At 37.2% G+C, this 19,802-nt stretch overlaps 1 protein-coding gene across 6 annotated transcripts in view; it reads right to left on the reverse strand.

Moving 5' to 3' along the window:
* Positions 1-1,319: 1,319 nt before the first annotated feature.
* The window catches only part of MARCHF1 (membrane associated ring-CH-type finger 1), a 231,833-nt gene continuing 213,350 nt past the window's right edge, over positions 1,320-19,802 (reverse strand). For all 6 annotated transcript variants that reach the window (XM_082050949.1, XM_082050950.1, XM_082050946.1 and 3 more), the window contains 3 exons: positions 18,610-18,790; positions 3,706-3,853; positions 1,320-1,627 (listed from right to left, as the gene is read on the reverse strand). In XM_082050949.1, the coding sequence (XP_081907075.1) occupies positions 1,326-1,627; positions 3,706-3,853; positions 18,610-18,790 (631 nt within the window). In that variant the 3' untranslated portion in view covers positions 1,320-1,325. The remainder of the gene's footprint in view (positions 1,628-3,705; positions 3,854-18,609; positions 18,791-19,802) is intronic.

Raw genomic sequence — 19,802 nt, forward strand, 5'->3', positions numbered from 1 at the left:
TGTCCTGATGGTAAATATCACAGGTATGAGAAGTAAATCACAAAATCAGTTCTTTATATATAATTCATTCTGTTGGACACAGTATTATATCTACATTCATTTATCTATTGCATCCTTTAATGCTATTCACACTTCATTTTTGTATGAGAATGCTCAGAACACAAAGTTAACAACTGAACTGTTGAAGCTCTAACACCTCAGGTTTACCTGTACAGAGGGAAACCATTTATATTTTTTTTTCAGTCAGGAAGATAAAAACTAACTTTTCAAAAAAAGGAGATAAAAACTAATGTTCTCTTAAGATACATAGGTATATTTTCTTACATCTACCTTTCTGTATCATGAATCTTAAAAAATAAAGCAAAAAATGGCCTCCATCTTCCTTATATGTCATCCTTTTCCAGAACTTTGATAATATGCAATTTACTGTTGTGTGATTCTGCAGTAAATTGCATTTTTTAATTTATAGTTCTGCCTCAAACATTTGTATATTCAATTAATGTCTAGTTCATGCTTGCAAAGTAAAATAAGTAGCTGAGCTGCTGTTCTAACCATGTATCTACACATTCTCTCCTTCCCGTACCTATTTTTCTGACAGCTACACTTAAAAAAAATCTGTAGCTTATGGACACATGAGTTGCAATTGCTTACTTTTCAAAAATTCGGGCATATTTAAAAACAACGCTACCCTTCAGATGTTTCAGATATATTTAGTTGACACAGCTGTCCAAACATTCAGGCTCCACTGCAGTCACATGAACGTGTGTTACCACATGAGGCTTAGATGGTGAGTGCTGTGATACAGCTCTATATGCTTCAATTCAGATAATACATATAACTCAGTTGATAACCTTTGGAAGTGTATCTTTAAGAAGATAAATAGCAAATGGAACTTTTAGTAGTAAACAGGTGAAAGGTTTCTTTTTGATTTCTGTAAACAAAATGACTCTATCAGGTCTGTTTCTACCTTCCCAGCCATCCAATTTAAAGAAAAAAAAAAAGAAAAAAGGTAGTCTTGTCACGTTGGTTTGGCATTGTCTGTTAAACCTGTTCTCTATTGCACTTTCTACACTTCCACTTTCACTACACTTGCTGACTAGTTGAGAAACTACTTCACGAACAGTCACATTCCATACAGTAACAAGTTGCTCTGCTGGATCCATTTTCCTTGTAGAGTTTTCTTTTTTGTGTGGTTTTTCTGTTTGTTTCTTTTTGTTTTGCTCTCGTAACTGAAAAAAATGCACAGTCATTTCTACTCTCTTTTAGCATTCATAGTGTAGAAAACACTACGCATTATTCTGCAAGAAGAAACAACGCTGTCTCTGTCAAACTGGCATGGCCTCAGATGTCGTTTCTTCAGCTGCCGGCTGAGAGTTTGTACCTGTCTGTGCTACTGGCACCACCACCGCCTCCTTGATGTCCGCAGTCTGGGTGCACGAAGAGTTCTTCTCCTCCATTTTTTTGGCAGTGTCTGGGCAGTTCTGAACAAAGATCACTCTGTTGTAGGCTTTCAACCTGCGCCACAGCTGCACGTAGACCTTACACTGCACGTACATGAAGACCAGGCCCCCTGTGAATCCAATGGCCACCACCACGAGTTTTGTCCAAAATGGCCATTCAAGGACACCTTTGAAACAAAACATTTATATTTATTACCATTGTTACACAATGCATAGCAAGTACTGAGTATCAGTAAAGCATTTTGAAAAGATGCTACTTGCTAAGAATCACCAGGTGTGTACACACTTTCGGGGTAGTTGTGGTTCAAGTAGGGAACAGCAGCTGTTTCCTATCCCATAGGCCAGACAAGAAACTGCAGCTGCACTCAACAATAATAAGAAAAAAAGAATAAAAATCAAGAATTTCAAATAAGAAATTGAAGGCCACTCTCCTGAAAGAAGCATAATACTTGATAGCATCAAAACCAAACCAAAACATTTTACTAGGCTTCAATAATATCCTCATATTCAATAGCTTGCTTATGCAAAAATACAAGTACCAAACCAGAGATAACAAGATACCTAGAAACATTATGCACATTTTCAACAACTTTTTTTTTTTTTTTTTCTCTTTATCTTGCTAGAAGCATGACACTGGTTAGGGTGCCTGGAACACCAACATTTACAATATTATTACCTGGTCCTACCTTCATCTTGGAAGTCAAGGTCTAGTGAAAAAAGCTAGTGTTCATAATTTTTTTTTCCCTCCAGTGTTCACTGTCTTTTTCCCAGCATTCCCATTTAAAAAGAGATAATGAAAAGGGTGAAAAGCAAACTACATATATGTCTCTCCTCCTCTTGCCCCTGCACGCACATGTTTAATTCTGTAAAAGTACTTCCCCTCACCCCAACAAGCAAATTTGGGGGCAAAAGAGCTCTTTCTCTAAGGCTTGTTTTTGCATGGTCTAAGTACCTCCGAGGCACCTCTTTGTACATTTTTTTAGTGTGAAGAATCATCCCTTATATTTGGCAAACAGTTCTGTACCAATAGTAAATAATTTTTAAGCCTATGAGGATTAACATGATTCTTATGCATTCTGTATAACGAGAAAAATTCATGTTAGCTATTCTGTTGTATAAATTCAGTTAATCCACAGACACACCTTTCCCCTTTTTAATAAGCAGGTTGATGTTATAAACAAAAGTTCCAAACCATTCCTCGTCCTGTCCTCACGGCCATTTTTTTTCAGAGGAAAAAGAGGGTTACCCATTTAGAAAGAATGCAAAACAAGACCTTGTATTATACATTTGTCTGTGAGTTACTGAGGCTTGTTACCTATACTCATACGCAAGAAAGGCAAGCATCAGGAGTATAATTAAATGTCTAACTAGCAAGGCACAAAGCTCTGCCTGTTTTGTTTGTATAACTTCATAGCACAGCACAAAGCTAGAGACCTTTGTCCCTCTACTCTCTAATTCTTAGAGGCAATTCAGAACAAAACTCAGAAGCTTCTTTTGCTCATCATCATCATGATAATATTTAAGATTAAATTTAAGAACAAACAGATTAGAAATGGAAAACAGTAGTTCAGTTTGCAATATAGTTTCCACATATGGTGCAGTCCAAAAAGAAACCTACTTATGTTATACATGCATTTTGTTATGGATGTCCAGCTGGGTTTTCAGTATCTCCACAGACTGAGACTCCAAGACCTCTCTGTTCCAGCATTTGACCATCCTCACAATAAACACAACTGGAATAAGGACATTCACAGGGACATTCTATTTAAAAGGCCACAGGAATGGCTTTCCATGCTGCTTAAGTCTCCCACAGTCCCCACTAACACAGCTGGACCGCAGTCTCTTGGAAGTTTGTATTAGGAAGATGTTCTACAGGAAATCACAGTTCAAGTGGGTAATATAAATAAATTGCTGGTTTTTGACCTAAACTTTCACTGAGCTGTTTGAATTTGACTCATCTTTTTGTCTGAGCTTTAGAAGTATCTAGATAATGGGAGATTAACCTAAGAACAGCCAACAGGCTAGTTAAGCAGTTGTAATAATTACACTAAGTAGAGGTCTCTCCGCAGGGGCATAACATAAGCTTTTAACACTGATGCATTCATTAATTCTGCATTAAAGCATTTGATGTAGCCATGTATCACTGAACTGTTACTTCAGAACAGAATGTGACTGGTTAAACAGCAGCATCTCACATCCATCCATTGCATTATCAGCAAGACTGAAGAAGATAAAAGATAGTTACCATTATCATTGCCTTGTTTAATTTCCTCAGCAGTTCTGTCAATTAAAACATACAGTGACCAAACAACACAGGTAATTGCAATTACATGGAATGTGACTGAACAAACTATCTTCCTCCTCTCACTCGTTGTCATCTGTAGTTTCTCCCACTGCAATAAAAAATAAATAAATAAATAAAAGAATAATCAGACTTGTAAAATTTTACAATAAACTGAATAGCCCATTCTGTCTCTTTCTACCAAAAACACATGCTGTAATAGAAATAGCAAATCCTTTTATTTTGATAATACATATTGCATTAGTATGTGCATTGGTCACTCTAAAATTCACTATTATCTCATTTTCGTGGATTCAGAGGAATGAAGAGTTCTGTTTCTGTCTGCTTGCGAATGACATCTCAAGTCACTTCATTGCAATACAGCCATAACACTTTAATATACAGGTATACGCCGTATATTATTTATTTTAACTTTACCTGATGTACACTTCTGGTGATGAGAGAAGAAAAAAACTCAACAACAAACATGAGCTTGTAATACTTAAACTATTCTCAGCTATTCTTAGTTGCTTAAAATTAGAGGAATGCAGTGTGGAACAGCCTTCCCATAGAATAAACACATAAAAAAATGCAACTACATCGAGGATTAAGTTCAATAAACTTGCAAAGACTGTTATGTGGAAATGATCATGAGAGCACAAACAGCCTCAGTAACACAAGAAGGATCTTCCAGGCATCTATTTGTGAGTTATGGCACTAAATCCTAGCTTAAGTTAAAGCTATTTTAAAATGAACTAGGATATTCTCTGCATTTGAACAATGCAACGTTTGAAGCGATTTTTTTTTAAATCTTGCTTGTGAAGACATTGTTTTCAGCACTTCTTTAAAATAGGACCCTTCTGTACTAAAATGCTTGCCTTTGAAAACAGATGAAAGAATATGACATTTAAAAGCAGAATGCCTCAATTCTGATGTATAATCTCAGCCTGTGGCCAGCATCTGGTGACTGAACCAAGTTCAAACCACAATACAACAGTGCCACCGCTCTGCAGTTGTGTGTACACAAGACTCACCTGGGGCTCAGCATCCTCATCCCAGAACTGACCGCTGCAGGGTGCTGAGGTGGTGTCAATTTACTTTGAAGGTATGTGTTTGGCTTTGTTTTTCTGGTTTGGGTTTTTCTCCAAGCATTTTTTTTTTTTTTTAAATTTTGTTTTGTTTTGGGGAAATGACAAATTTCCCAAAATTATTGCTAGTGTTGGAGATGGCATCTCAGCTAGATGCTTAGACTAGACTGTAACCTGAACTAAAAGGGCCAATCTTCTAGTCTGAACACTATTTGCTGTCTGGTCACATTTCTACAGAGCAGAACTGCAGTAAAAGCTGAAGGAATATCAGTGCAATGTCACTACAAGGGTTCACTCTCAGAAATGCTGCTTCTTGCCATTAGTTTTAGAGCAGTACCTACCAGTCCAAACAAATTTCTTTAACGGCAATTAAAGCTTGCACATTTCAGAGCCGTTGCCTCAAAAACACAATCTCTGGAGCATTTTTTAGCCCTTGCCAGAATTTTACAAACACAAGGCCTTAAAAACTGTTCAGGAGAACTGAAATGTTTTCTGAGCAATACAAAAAGGGACACAGCTAGCAGGTTATGTACCAGCTGATACCTGATTTCAATTTCTGAGATGTACTTAAGAGTGAAAAGTAAGCTTGCTGGATTTCATATAGCAGTCTGGAAAAATGAAAGGCATTAAAAAAAGTAATAAAACCCAAGAATCTTAGGTTCATAGTGATTCACATAGGTAGTATTCGGCAGTCAGACCAGACAGACTGTGGCATTATCGTCACAGTCTTATCATATCATTTACAGTCACCAGGTTACGCAGCATTTGACCGGGAGAGTTTCATCCTTTTTGCAGTGTAAATTCAATTCAAGCCTTGCAACGAGCTTTCTTTCTAAAGCAAAGTTGTCTTTGTCCAGATGGAAGAAAGGATTTTACCTTAACCCTTCACTCAGCATTGGATGCTTTGTGGGAGATCAATGCTGGACGTAAAGGAGAATAAATTGTGTTCTTAAAGAGAATTTTTCTGTCATCTCAACTCTGACACTATAGCTTTTGGTCTACTGGAGAGAAAATTCTGTTCTAAATTTTCATTGTAATGTATACCTGTAGTCTCATTATAGCCATTTTACTCTCTATAACATACACAAAAACCTTTGAGTATTGATCTGAATTCCCAGTCAAATGAAGCTTTTTCATACGGAATTTTAAAGTCAAAGAAGAAGAATGCTGGTATCATTACTCTAAGTGTAAACATTTTGTAGGTGGAAAATAGAAAGACAAAACCAACCAACAGGCAGGATAGGTAAATAAAGGCACAAACTCACAAACGTTTGCTGAGATTTACAAGAAAGGTGTATAATGAGAGGAAGCTAGCAGAAACAGGCTAGAGCAGGCATTTCTTGCTGACATTCCGTGATCAAATCCAGCCAGAAGGCAAGTCAAAGCCTACGGGTCTGGCCCCTTTTCTTCTCCCACAAGCCAGCACACCTGGGTGTCTATTCTGTACACACACGTGTTGCCACACCAGAAATAAGCTCCATGGCAGGAGAACGGGAGTGGCCAGAAGAGCATGGGTGGTTATGGAAATGGAAGACTATGCAACACACCAGTCCCAGTTGGCGGGACCAAGGAGAGGTTCCTCCTGCTCATACGGACAGGTGCAGGGGGAGCAGGGAAATTTGATTAAACTTTGCGCTGTACTCCTGGTGATCCCTGTGGTAGCTGAGGTAATTTTCCTGTCCTACTCATGTATTTTAGGTTGGCTGAACAGAATACCATGTGACTACTGTCAATCTCTACTAGACAAGTGATGTTAGCAGATAAGCCAGCAATTTAAGTTGCCCTGGAGCAGAAAAGTGCGATTCACCATTTTAGGATTGTCCTGGTTTTGTTAAAAACAAGACCGGTTCTCTTTTAGTGATTTTTCTTTCAGCTACGTTCTTCTAGGTGGCTGTACTTTTCTGAGTTTTAGCCTGCATATTTTTTTTTTTTTTTTTGCAATAGGTTTAAAGTGAAAATTTAACTGCTAATGTTAGCACAGACTTGCTTGGGTAAAAACACAGTTATGTGAAATAAAAATTGCTTGAAAATCCGTTACAAAGGCTATGAGACAACACTATATTGAGCAGTGAAAGTGTCAGCCTCTTTTACTTGTGTTTTATAGTCCAGGTCTCTATATGACCTAAAGTTGGGTGAGTAAGTTTGGCAAGTGCTACCATACCAAATGGCAAATTAATGCCTCCTTAACCACTGAGAAATTCACCCCTGCTGTATTTTGAGGCTTCTGCAGTTCTGATGGCTCTTTACATTTGGTACCTGATGGCAAGATAAAAATAAATTGCATCACATTTTACTATCTTCATCAGTGATCTGGAAAAAACATACAACCATGAGGCTGATGACACTGTGTCTTACTATGGATAGATTATTAGATGCCACAAAAACCAGAAAAATAACACAAAAGTAAGTGTCCAGATTCAATCTTCCTTGGAAACTTACATGTTAATACTCCTAAGGTGCTCAAGAGGCTGGAGGGAGAGAAAGAAATGGAAGACTAACAGCCAGAGGAGACATTTATAGTGACTTGCAAATTATTGAGTCACTAAATTGATAAACACTGTAGTTTTTGCTAAGCCTCCTCTGAAGTGCCCCTTCACTGTTGTACATACGATTGTCATCACCCACAGATTCCTTAATCCTGGCAGCAACATATAGACAGACTGCAAATCATCACAGATGCAAACAGTTTAATGTCCTTCAAATGCAAGCAACTGCATGAATATCATTACACCCCACAGAACAGGTGTGCTGAAACACGTTGTAAAATCTGACAACCACAAGACCTTTTACACAAGTCATCAAATAAATCTGCAATGCAACAACTGTATCTCCAGAACGCCTGAAATCTCCCCAGCCCCTTTTTTATTTTCTCAATAAGCTTTCTGAAGATGTTTGCACTGTGCTCTGCAAACCACTGGAGGGTGGTAGGAGACTGTCGACCTGCTTCAGAGGTTCCTACCAAGAAGTCAGAATGAACTGTCAAAGGAAAGAAGCTGAATTGTAAATGTGATCAGAAACACTCCTCCTAACCCAACTACTAGTTATAACTACTTCTAAAACATGATGTGCATCTCAGCCTGAATTTCTATGCTTTACTGCCAGAGAAGTGTGTAAAAATCTTGAAAGTGGCAGCTGTAAAACTGTACCCTGCTCTAGGTTTCTACCTCGTGTTTTGTGCTTGTTTCTTAAATACTATCTTGCTCTGAAACTTAAAGGAAATGGTTACTGATTTCATAATCCACTCTTGAAGTTACAAAATGTAGTCATGAGTCTTCTGGGGAAAGAAAAAAAAAAGAAATTAATGGCGTGCTCACAGGGAACATCTCAATCATATGTAGCCAACCACTTTCCCTTTCCCTTTCGCTTTTACAAGTGCTGTTTCTTTTCTTGTCTTGTAAGCTATTTAAGAAAAGGATCATTATTTCCTAGCACAGTGCGCTTCAGCTACCTTACCTAAAAAGAAAATCTTGATGGATAAGCTGCAGGTGAAACATTAAACCACAAGTTAGGAGCAAACTATCACCATAATCCAAAAACTATGGGGAATGTCTGGTACTGAGAACAAGAGGCACACATCTAGCTGCCCGGGAATATGCCTTTATTACTCAAAAATCAGAAAACAAGCTACAAATGGGGCAAGCCATAAATAAGCAAGGAAAAAGGGTATAGAATCTATTTGTCCACTAACTTTTTTCACAGTTAGTCAAGAACAGAACCAGAGGCTACTGTTACTTGCTCTCCCTACAGCATTTCTATAATCTTTCTATCTAATCGAAAGGATCTAGTTTGTACATCACTTTTATTCTCTTTGCAGTTAGTCATCTCTCTCCTCTGCCTACTCTGTCTTTCCAAAAGAGTAGCACAATTAATTGAAGGCATGACATTTTCCTCCAGTCACTAAGTAGCAAATGCCTTTAAATCACAGTCCAGCTCTCTAAGAACAATTACTTAGGCACCAAAACAAAACAAGACAAAACAAAAAAAAAAGAATTAATCAATCAAACAAACTACCATACCACAAAGCACAGAACGTAATTTTGCTGCAAGACCAGTTAAGCTGAGATTTCATTTTCCAACCAAAGCAGGTGGGGATGCTGCATTTTGTGGTATGTACTATATGGGCAATACAAGAGCAGCCATGACACACTCTCAGTGCTGAATTTGAGATGGATTTGCTGGAATCAAAGAAACCACAAGTCCTTCCCCCATTGCAGCAGCCATAACAAACCACCTCCCAACAGTCTGCGCCAGAGTCTCTGTCTTCAAGCACCAAGTAGCATGTGCTCCCTTTGTACATCTGTGTGTATTTTGGTCTTAAACAGTGTGATGGATGTGGACAAAAGGCTGGGATAGCATGGTAGAAATAGGAAAAGGCAAGAAATGAGAGAGAAAAGTGGATATAGCAACATGCTAGAGATCAACATCCCTTCACATAGTCTTGTACACTTCTCTACTTTCTCTAGTCCCATCCAAGTAAACTGAAAATTCTGAAGAACTGTTCCTTTAGGCACCTAAGACATTGCTATAATATACAATCACAGGTTTGTTAGAGTCTTTACTTGAATCACCTTCTTTTTTCAGTATTCCTCACACTGCTCACTTTTCTTGATGTCAAATTGTCTAGCCTGCTGAGAAGTATCTCGAAGCACATATTTTGAAATTAGAGCTGATGAAATAAAACTGGTGACACCTGAAAAGCTACATCAACAAATATACTTTCTGTTTATTTAGCTGTGGTTATAAATGATGTACAGGGTCTTCTCCAGGAGTTACAGTACAATATTACTTATTCTACCTTCCAACCTTGAAAATACTTTTCACCTAAGTTTGCCTTCTTTTAGACCAGTGCAAGCATGAAAATTCTCATTATTGCCTTCTACTAAATGTGCTTGGTCTTTTTTGTATGCTGATCATGTTCTTGATTCTCCCATTTGATACATTAAGGAATTTTAGATATTGGAAAGAGTGTTTAAATTAAATTACTAGACTTCTAATTTGTTTCTTACAGAATAAAAACCTAAACCGTTTACCTGGAGAACTTGCTGTGCAATCTGGCACAGAGAAGCATATATTACATCCCTACAGCCCAAGGCCCTTCAGCATCATGTGTGGTAACAGGAATGGAAAGAAGTGTAGCAGCAAGCGGAGGAAGGAAGGGTACAAAGACACCTTCACATGCTGAAGAGTCTTACGGGAAAAGGAGTACAGTTGACTGGAAATCCAAGTCTCTGAATGAAGAGTAGCTGTTTAGTACTCCTGGATGAAGCTCAAGAACATTTTGTGTATCTTTTGATCTCATTTTCTGTCAGTCACTTTTATAGATCAAAGGTGCTCTTAACAATTCTTCCTCCCCTTCATCACCCACTAAATCAATAGTACAAGTGAACCTGAACACTTGTTCTTTTTTATATGGTCATTATTTTCTTCCTGAAGTTGTAAGAGCAATTGACCCACATTGTATAGAAAATGTAATGCTACTTCTGAACTTCTTTGAATAGTTACAAAGATGGTTTAAATGTCCTTGAACATAAAAACTCTGATATTTTAAAATACATTGTTGTTTAAACACATCTAGACACATCTTATGTTTGCAACTATATATACATGCATATGTCTGAATTGCCATGTAATCAAGATTTAAAAAAGGAGTTGACATGCTTCATTATCTATAAATATGTCTTTAGCCTGAATACTGATTTCTCAATTAATAGCTACAGTTACCTTCTCTGCCTTTTCATTTTCCCACAAGGGAGACTCTTTTGATCCAATTAAATAAAAATTAAATAGAGGAAATTTGTGCTGAGGAAAGGCTACCATAATTAACACAAAACTGTAGCCTAGTACTCTGGCAAAGAGCTGAGGGAAACTATTCATTCTGAAACACCTCCACCAAATGCCATACATTCCAATTTTGCCACATACATATTGGAGAAGATGAATAAAGATCTGAACAACTCCTGGAGGAAAAGTTTCTTTTATTCCAAGTAATTGTAATAAAATGCTACAGAAATAAAATTAAATTAACACCAAAAATCATAAGGTATACTGAATAAACTGACAACTATCCCATTCAACAACAGTTTAGATCAAGTACTGTAATGACACGTTCAAGAGAACTTCGCTATGTTCAAGAGAAGCCATTTATTGCATGTGTTGCACTAACAAGCAAGAATCAGCCTGTGAACTAGAACTCGGTTCACACCATTCTCACATCAACAGGTCCCAAGCAAAATAAATTTGAGGCACATAACCACTATAAAATTGTATGTATTAGTTATGTAAGAGATTAATACATACATTAATCAGGTCATGAATAGCAGCCCACACCCATTAGAGCTGTTAAAATCCCTAGCTTCAAAATTTAACAGCAGAAATGGCATTTTTACAAAAATCCATGAATAACAATGACTGTTTTAGGTCAATGCTTGGTTTGATTATGCTCTTTAAATTTTATATTACTAGCCATACATTTTGTGTCAGGGCACCATTTCATTTACAGTTTCTTTAGTTGTAAAGCCAGTATCAAGAGATTCTCTTAATTATTTTCAATGCTTCAGCTCCTCCGTTATAACTATTGATGAGGCCAAGCTGTAAAATGGAACACTGAAAGGGCTGAAATAAAAAATAAAAAGGAGACCCTAAGTTCTAAAAAAATACGTGAGAGGCTGATGAACTGCAGGATGGGGTGTGATGCTCTAAGTAAAATGGAAGTGAAACCTTTTGATGCAAGTTGCATCTGTAAAACAGCTCAAAACTAACTGTTTCAGCCTCCAAAGGCACAGAAGGATGTGTACCTCCCAGAACTTATGTTCATGGTTTTGCGCAATAGCGGATAACAACACTGATACCCAGAGCTGGACAGTCTCCTGAATTCCCTTTGCTTTTGTAAATGCTACCAAGGAGAAGAAGTACCCAATTTAGTTACTAGCAACTAATTAAAAGAGGAAACAGTTTTTATTTCATTTTCTGGTATAAGAATTTTTGTTTGCTTCTTAAAAGAATGCAAGGTCAAAGCAATCACAATAAAAACACCTTGTTCCACCTCCAGGAAGGATGCTGCATGCGGAGGTGTCCCAGCAAAGTATCACAGTAAGACAGCCTTTGCAAGCCTAAGAGTATATTATGATTGTTTCAAGGTACGAGGCACAAGACATCAGAATCTCTCATCAGAAGTCCATGGGAACTTTAACAGCTGTGTGAATAAAAGCTGCATTGAATGGAAGAGAAAGAAATATGGAAATAGAAAGCTACCCCAAATTCTACCGCTGTGAGAAAACTAAGATCTATTATTCTTGTTATGGCACAAAATGCAAAGCAACAATACTCTGTAAAGTACAACACACTATCTGTATACAGATAAGTTAGCAGTACTGCTGTATTACTCTCTTTCAAAAACTAGGAAGACAAGTGTCTGAACAAAGTAGTCCCTTGCATCCTCAAAACACCACAATAGGATATAAATGCTATAGAATTATTTTTACTTTAAAAGCTTTAATAAACACATTCTCCCTTGAGCACAAAGTTATTCACCCTAATGACATGATAGCCAATAAGAAAGTAATAGCTTTGTGCCTTTGCGCATACTGGTGAAGTGTCTGACCCCACATATTACAAGCAATGATTTGAGGCTGGTGATGTTTTGAGACAGCTTACTGGAAGAAAGAAAACGCCAGAGCAGGTTGCCTTGACAACACTGTGTAGCTGCACCAGAAATCAAAAGGAAATGTAGGATCTTGTTCTATGTTAAGGACTGCAAAGTATTCACCAAACTGGGTTAAAAGGGAACTAATCCCTGAGCAAGTCGATGTCACCTGACCTATAAAATATTAGCTATCACTTCTTATCATGAGCCTTATTGAAAAATTGATGAAAAAGCCAGATGGTTCATAGTTTACAGCACAGGGCAATAAGACGTAAAGAGAAAGTGATTTTTTTTAAAGGTTTTTTTTTTAGTTGTTTGTTTGTTTGTTGGGGTTTTTTGTTTGTGTGTGTGTGTGTGTTGTTGTTGTTGTTGTTTGGGGGTTTTTTGCGTTTTATTTCCTGGGAGGCTCTGCAGGTCACTTCTGGTTCTGAGAGTCTACTCTGGTGGGCGAAGTGGTTTCTAATGGTGACCACTCTTGATTTCATAGCAAGATTTCACAAAGATGTCTCTGCAGGCTATATCACTTTTGGCAGCAATTGCCATATTCTTAAATGAGGAATGTAAATACGAATTATCCAGCTAGCATTGAACCAAAAATAAATCAACACCCTAAACATATTTTGCTGTCACTGAATTTATTATGCATGCTACCAGATTTTATAAAAAAATGATTTAGCCACAAAGGATCCAGTTATGAATGAATTCCTCCAGGCACTCTCATTTTTTAAGATTTACTCTTTTTATAGGACTGTGTTGAGCACAGAGAAGGGAGCTGAATTTGTCTCTATCACACATTAGCTAAGAACTCTAACAACTGTATTTAGAGTAGTGCAGGTGGTGACTGTTTTATAAAAAAAAACTTTAACTCCAACAGGAGATGACAAAACAGATGTGTCCCTGCTCCAGAGTGAAATGTTAAGGCTGGGAGAGAAACAGGGCTTAAACTTTCACTTTAGACTTTCTTTTGTCTATCATAGCTCTCAAAGAAGCATTCTGATTTTCTTCTGTTGTTTCCTTAGGTGATTTTTGGTTTTTTTTAAGAGGCTGTGGAATCACTGATTTCTCTGCCTTACAGCTGGGCACTACCCACAAGTTGTCTGTTGGCTCAAACCCTACATTTTAATTGGTTACACACCTCCTACTGATCCAATAGTCGTCTTGCAAACAGAGTATCTTTAACCTACTATAGTAAAACTAAATATTTGCTTTTGATCCAATAGTTAAATCAGCACCATACCAAACAGTTGAAATCTTCCCCAAACTGATGTAAGCAGTTAATCACTAATCCAGCCACAAAGGGGCACTGATATGCCTGCACTGGGTATTGCTTTGTATGGAAATCGCAGTTAGCCAGTTCCAGAAGTTCTCTCCAGGGCCTCAATACCCTGTGCTGTGCACTCGTGAACCACACATCTCCAGCTGGTACTTAAACCTGTGCATCCCGAATGGGAGTTAAAGCTGGCACGGACATTTTATCACTCTTATTACAATCTGGTTATCTATAAAATAAATGATACCAAGCAGAGAGAGAACATTCCTTCCTCCTCTAATAACAGCAACTGGCTACATGAGAAGTTCCACAGAGTTCAAGGGTGTAAAACCCAAAGAGAGACACCTCGTATCACATTTAGAAGTGCTATTTGTCAGTATATAAGAAAATACAGGATGCAAGAGGAGTAAACACTTAGAAAATATATGTATACATTCAAAATAAACAAGGAGATCAAGCTTCTTTTATTATCAGTATTTTAAGACTGGCTTTGCCTCTGTTTAATTTAACAGACACTTATCACTCTGTTCTAAAAGAACACTCCCAGACATCTATTTTTAAAAGGGTTGAATTCAGATACCCTTTCTATCAGAAAGAAAATCATCCTCAACTAGTACACAATGCTTCCCTAAACAAAAAAATTTACTTGCTCTTCCTTAATGACCAAGAGTAACTATGTGGTAACAATGTGCAACATTGCTTATGCCTCACATAAATAAGACATTATTTGTAAGTCATTTCAAAGATAAAACAAAATCAGGAGAGAAAACAGATATATCTGACACCACAGAATAAGCTGTTAGGATAATGCATCAAAGTAAAACATCTCATCAGATACCAGATGTCTTAAATGGACAGCAAAATTTAAATATGAAAAGTATTTTGAAGAATAATGAGACACTGTGGAGAAATCTCCATTTGAAGATATTTCTGCATTTTAAGCACCTTTTGGAACTTTAATCCATTTCATACTCACAGTATTTTCATTCAGTTCCTGTTTCTGCTATGCTTCAAACACCAAATTCAGGAGATATGAAATGCAGGTGCTACTTTACCAGGATTACATCATTTTTAAAGAAGTGATTTTCTCAGGATGAAGCTATTACCTGAGAGAGCTCAATAAGGAACTCACACAAGCTTCTTGCCACTTTCTAATTCCTTTCATGATAAATAAATTCACATGAGAATTTCTGCATTATGGATTGCAAATGCTGAAAGGTAAAGCTGCAAATGCTGAAAGGTAAAGCTACAAATGTAACTGTATTATTTATAACCATAGATAGACATAACAGAGACCATGAGAAATAAAACAGACACATGAAGCAATCATTAGTATTTAATCTCTGAATTTATATTTAGCCAAGTAATTAGACCTGCTTAAATATATGAAACACTTGCAATGCCTGTTGATCAATGCTTAAAAGGATTACTTCAATGCAAAGACTCACTAAAATGATTAAACTAAGTTTTATTTGATGTCTGGTGCTTTCACGGATTCTGTAATTAAATAACTGTTGCTTATTGGTACAAGCCTGTTGATTTAATAGACGTATCTTGATTTATGCTAACTCAGTATGCACATTGTCAATCATGGGTGCTAACAGCTGTATGACACAATATTCAAGCATGATTTTTCTGTGAAGCCCTAGACTTTGATAAAAAAACTGTTAGGAAACATTGAGAGTGCATGAAAGGCTGAGGCATGAATAAAGATGGTAATTTAACAGTTGAATAAAATAGTTTGTTTTACATTTAAATTCTGCTTTTCTCGTCCTGCAAAACCAAAAGTATAGATACCTGTAATTAAGATACGTGGTCTGTAATTTGCTCCCTTCAGGAGACCGGCAGTTAGAATGTTACAAAGGTATTATGACAAAATTCATCACACTCAAGCAATGCACCGTCAGGAATCAAACTTTAGAATCTCACATAATGAGTAAGGTAGAGATTTAAAAATCAAAACTGGTTGAGTAATTTGTAGAATGCCACTTCAAATACAGGTCTAGTGGCCATGGAAATGGCATCTTCTGGAGCTGGCCAGAAACTTTCATTTTTGGTGAAACATTTTCTTTCTTTCTTTTTTTTTTTTTTTAATAAAATGAGTTTCTTATGGAATCGAATAGCTACTCTTTTGTTGGAACTAAATCTGTGGTCTTTTATTTAGGAAACACTGAAATGAATTCAGAATTCATAAAAGTTTATTAGCAAAATAAATTATTTTTTTGTCAATTTTGCTGTTTCTGTTCAGCATACGGTAAAGCTGACAAGAATTGCATTGTTTTCAGATATAACTGCTACTTCTCATAATGTGCTTGTCATTATGACTAGAGAATTCCAGAGATCTGGGAAATTTTAATTTACTGATGCCAGGTTGGAGACTGAAGGATCTCAGGGTGTAGTATACAGCCAGGCTTTAGCAAAACCTAAAGTTCTCATGACGGTCTGGAAACCCTAGAGTCTATAGTGCTTTCAGATCCTGCATCAAGCAGACAGGATTGTGGAGATCTTCAGCTTTAGGTGCTGCCTGTCCCACAGTGCTTTGGTCTCTGGTAACAAGTCTTGATGCCATCTGCTGAAAACCTCGACTCCTAGGGATTGCCCCACAGCTGAGGTTCTGGCCTCTCTAAAGTCTTGCAAGAAAAATGACATTGTTTCATCTGAACTTTCCACTTTTGCAAAATATATAGGTTTTTACAAAATAGCACTTTGAGTGATTTTTACAAAAGAAGTTTTGGTGCAAAGTTATCAGTCAGCTGTACTTACCCAATAGGTCTTGTGATGATCACTCGTTCCTCCCTTACCTTGTCTTTGCTACAGCTGTCAAAATGTTTGGCTTACAAAACAGCTTCTCATAAACTGTTTAGAGTGTCATAAATTTGTGAATGATGGTGATGATAATGCATACACTTACTAGGGATGATATATTTAGATTAATATAACATATAAAAGGGTGTAATGGTTGAATGTAATTGCAAAAAAGGATAACTAATTTTCATTTTGAAACATTTGGAAACTTTGGCATTGGTTTGTGAAATGGGTGTAAATTATAAAAAAGGGATCTGTAGTTAGATGTTGGGTCCATACTATACAGACAAATATTTGTTGTACTGCATTTGAAGGGGAGAATATTGCCAGCATTCACTGTTGGGCAGATAAATTATATTTGAGTACTGCTTTAAGCAGAAACAAAGTACCCTGTCTGAAAGAAGAGGCTCATCTGTGCTATGTCAGAAATCAAATAGTTACTTGAGAACCAATGATAAGATAAATAAGGTGGTAATCATACAATTAAGAACAGACAGATTTAGAAGAATTACATTACCACTGTATATCTGCCAGTATTCCATAATTTTTTTTTTTTCAATTACAAGAAAAAAATGGGGGGCAGCAATGATGAGATACACACGTAAAAGTGCCTAATTCTGATACTGACAGCAATTCACGTATTTCACTTCTTTTTGCTTTGGATGCTACAAATTTTATTTAAAGTTTTTTAAAGACACTATTAGATAACACAATCAAGAAAAGGTTTTTGTTAAAAATACTGATATCTGTATATTCTCTTGGGGAATGCGGCTGTTGCCAATGTATTTGTTAGATGACAGCTTAAAGCAAGGTGTGTTGAGAATAGAAACACACAGAAAAAAACCCCAAAAGATATGCTACAGGCAGGGGATTTTATACAATTATCTCCTTCCTGTCACATTAGCTAAAATTTATCTGGAATTACTAAAAACTAAGTCAATATAATTCAGTTTCTAGGCATCAGTTTTTTATTTACTTCTGTTTCAATTTCCGATCTACTTGGCAAGGTCTACCTGGCACTTGAGAACTGTCCTTTCTTATCACAAGCTTTGGTGTCAAATCAATCCCAATTCTCTTTTTAAAAGTGGTTTATCATCAAGGACTTACTAGATAATTTATCTGATGGGAAATGAGAAGGAATTTCATTTGCTCTTCTTTCTCTGAATCACTGCTACCTCTGCAAGGCTGACAAAAACAAAAGGTCTTTTGCCATAAAAACACTACTACATATGCATACACCACTTATAAGCTAATAGTTTCTACATGTTTTTCAAGGTCGCTCATACTGAAATTTAGTTTAAAGCAAAGCTTGCCCTGTTCTAGGTTGTCTCAAACTTGAAGGGTGCAACAAAACCCAAAAATGATGAGAGAAATTTAGAGAAAAATTAGAAATTACTCGTTCCAAAGAAAGCAAAGCCCACATATGTTTAACAAACTTTTCACCTTCCCTATACTGACAACCCATGTACTATTAAATTGATTTATCCTGGAAAACATGAGCCCAGATAACATACATTTGACTTTCAGGATGCAAGGTCGCCCTCTAGTTTGGATTCCATTAACTAATCTTAATGTATGAATGATTAATTTGCCCACAAGTGTAACAGTTAGAACAGATGTAGCTAAATTGATTGAATGTTTTTTCATAATTGCTGTCTCCACATTGGTGTAAGCATTGTTCTCAAATAGAAGCTATGGTCTCAATGTAAAAATTACTGGGTGATCCAGCCTGTGTTATTCAGGACCAAAACATGATCAATAAGCTTCCTTTGTGGCTTAAAAATAAGCAGGTCAATAACAAAAAGCTGAAGATAAAACTTCTAAATACACAAACCTATTATTTGTGCATTTAGATTGCATGTGTGGTGAGTCTTTAGTCAAAATCCCCTGCTGCTGCCAATTAACTAACTTACATGTAGCAATAAAATCAGTGGGACTGATTTAACAACAGCAAATAGAAAGCCATTTTGGACAGGCAGATGCTTCTTTAATTGTACCAGTATTTTGCACAGCCATTCTGGCCATTTGGCACTTGAGGATAATGAGATACAAAAGCACCATACCTTCCGAAGAGGTTTGAGCTTGGTCTCCATTATAAAGTCGTACTTGCAGAGTTCACAGCAGCGTGTGTCTGAGCTCTTAATCCACTGGTGCAGGCAGGCCTGATGGACAAAGCGCAGGGTCCCTGTGCAGCGACACGGCGTGATGAGGGGACTTTCATCATCTCCCTCACAGTGACAGATCCTGACAGGAAGGACAGCAAAAGCTAGTGAGGGAACTTGCCAACCAGCGATGCAAAGGCACCAGTTTATCTACACTTCTTTTTCATTTTCAGACTTGACATTCATAAGACGCAAGTTACATGACCTTTCAGATTGAGGCCCAGGAACATATTCCTAGTTCCCTTCTGCCACTTAGTAATTTCTCTTCACTTAGTTATTTCTCTTTGAATTTGCTATGTGGTCAGAAGGTGAATCAATAGAAATAAGACTGTTTCTCCCTTTTATGCACAGCAAAACCTTTAAGACAAATACCAGGGCTCGCTCTTAGAGCTGAATAGTTCTGATCTGTTGGTATGGCCAATAAGATACACAAACTTAGCAGAATCTATCCCTAAACTGGAAAGATCCAGTATGAAAAGTACAAAAAGTTCCTATGATACCTTTTTGCAGTTACATGGTTAAAAGAATAAGAAAACAGTTTTGAGTACTCTGGAGTAGTGGATATGTCACAGTGCACACACTCGTGCACACACTTTTTAGGAGGCAGGTGTTAAAAAGTAATGGTCCTTCCTCTTTTTCATTCTTCACTGTCCCTTTGAAGCAGATAGCTGTGTTATCTGGGAAAACAAAAACTACAGCTGCAAGCAGACCCTAAGGCAGAGGCTGGTACCAGAACTGTTGTTACCTTGTAATGGGATACAGAGCTTTTCATGTTGTGGTTTTGCATGAAATGATCAGTGTCCTAACATCACAACCTGATGGTGCTCATCTGTGACACAAGTCCCAATGTCTGGATGATCTTCCCCTCTTCCAGACTCCTGGAAAACTTTCACCCATCGAAACCAACACTAGCTTTAGTGGCAAGCATCTCTGTGAGGGCAGAGGAAGCTCTTTGGTGAGCAGAGGCTTAACTGAACACCTGAAGTGATGGATGCTCACCTCACTGAAGAGTAACTCACTCCCATTCCCACCTCAGAGAACCACTATAAAGTGTCCAAGCCCTAATGAATGTCCCAAGAATCAAACTGGTGTGT

The sequence above is a fragment of the Streptopelia decaocto genome (genome assembly GCF_964273445.1).
Source record: "Streptopelia decaocto genome assembly, chromosome: 4".
Taxonomy (NCBI): domain Eukaryota; kingdom Metazoa; phylum Chordata; class Aves; order Columbiformes; family Columbidae; genus Streptopelia; species Streptopelia decaocto.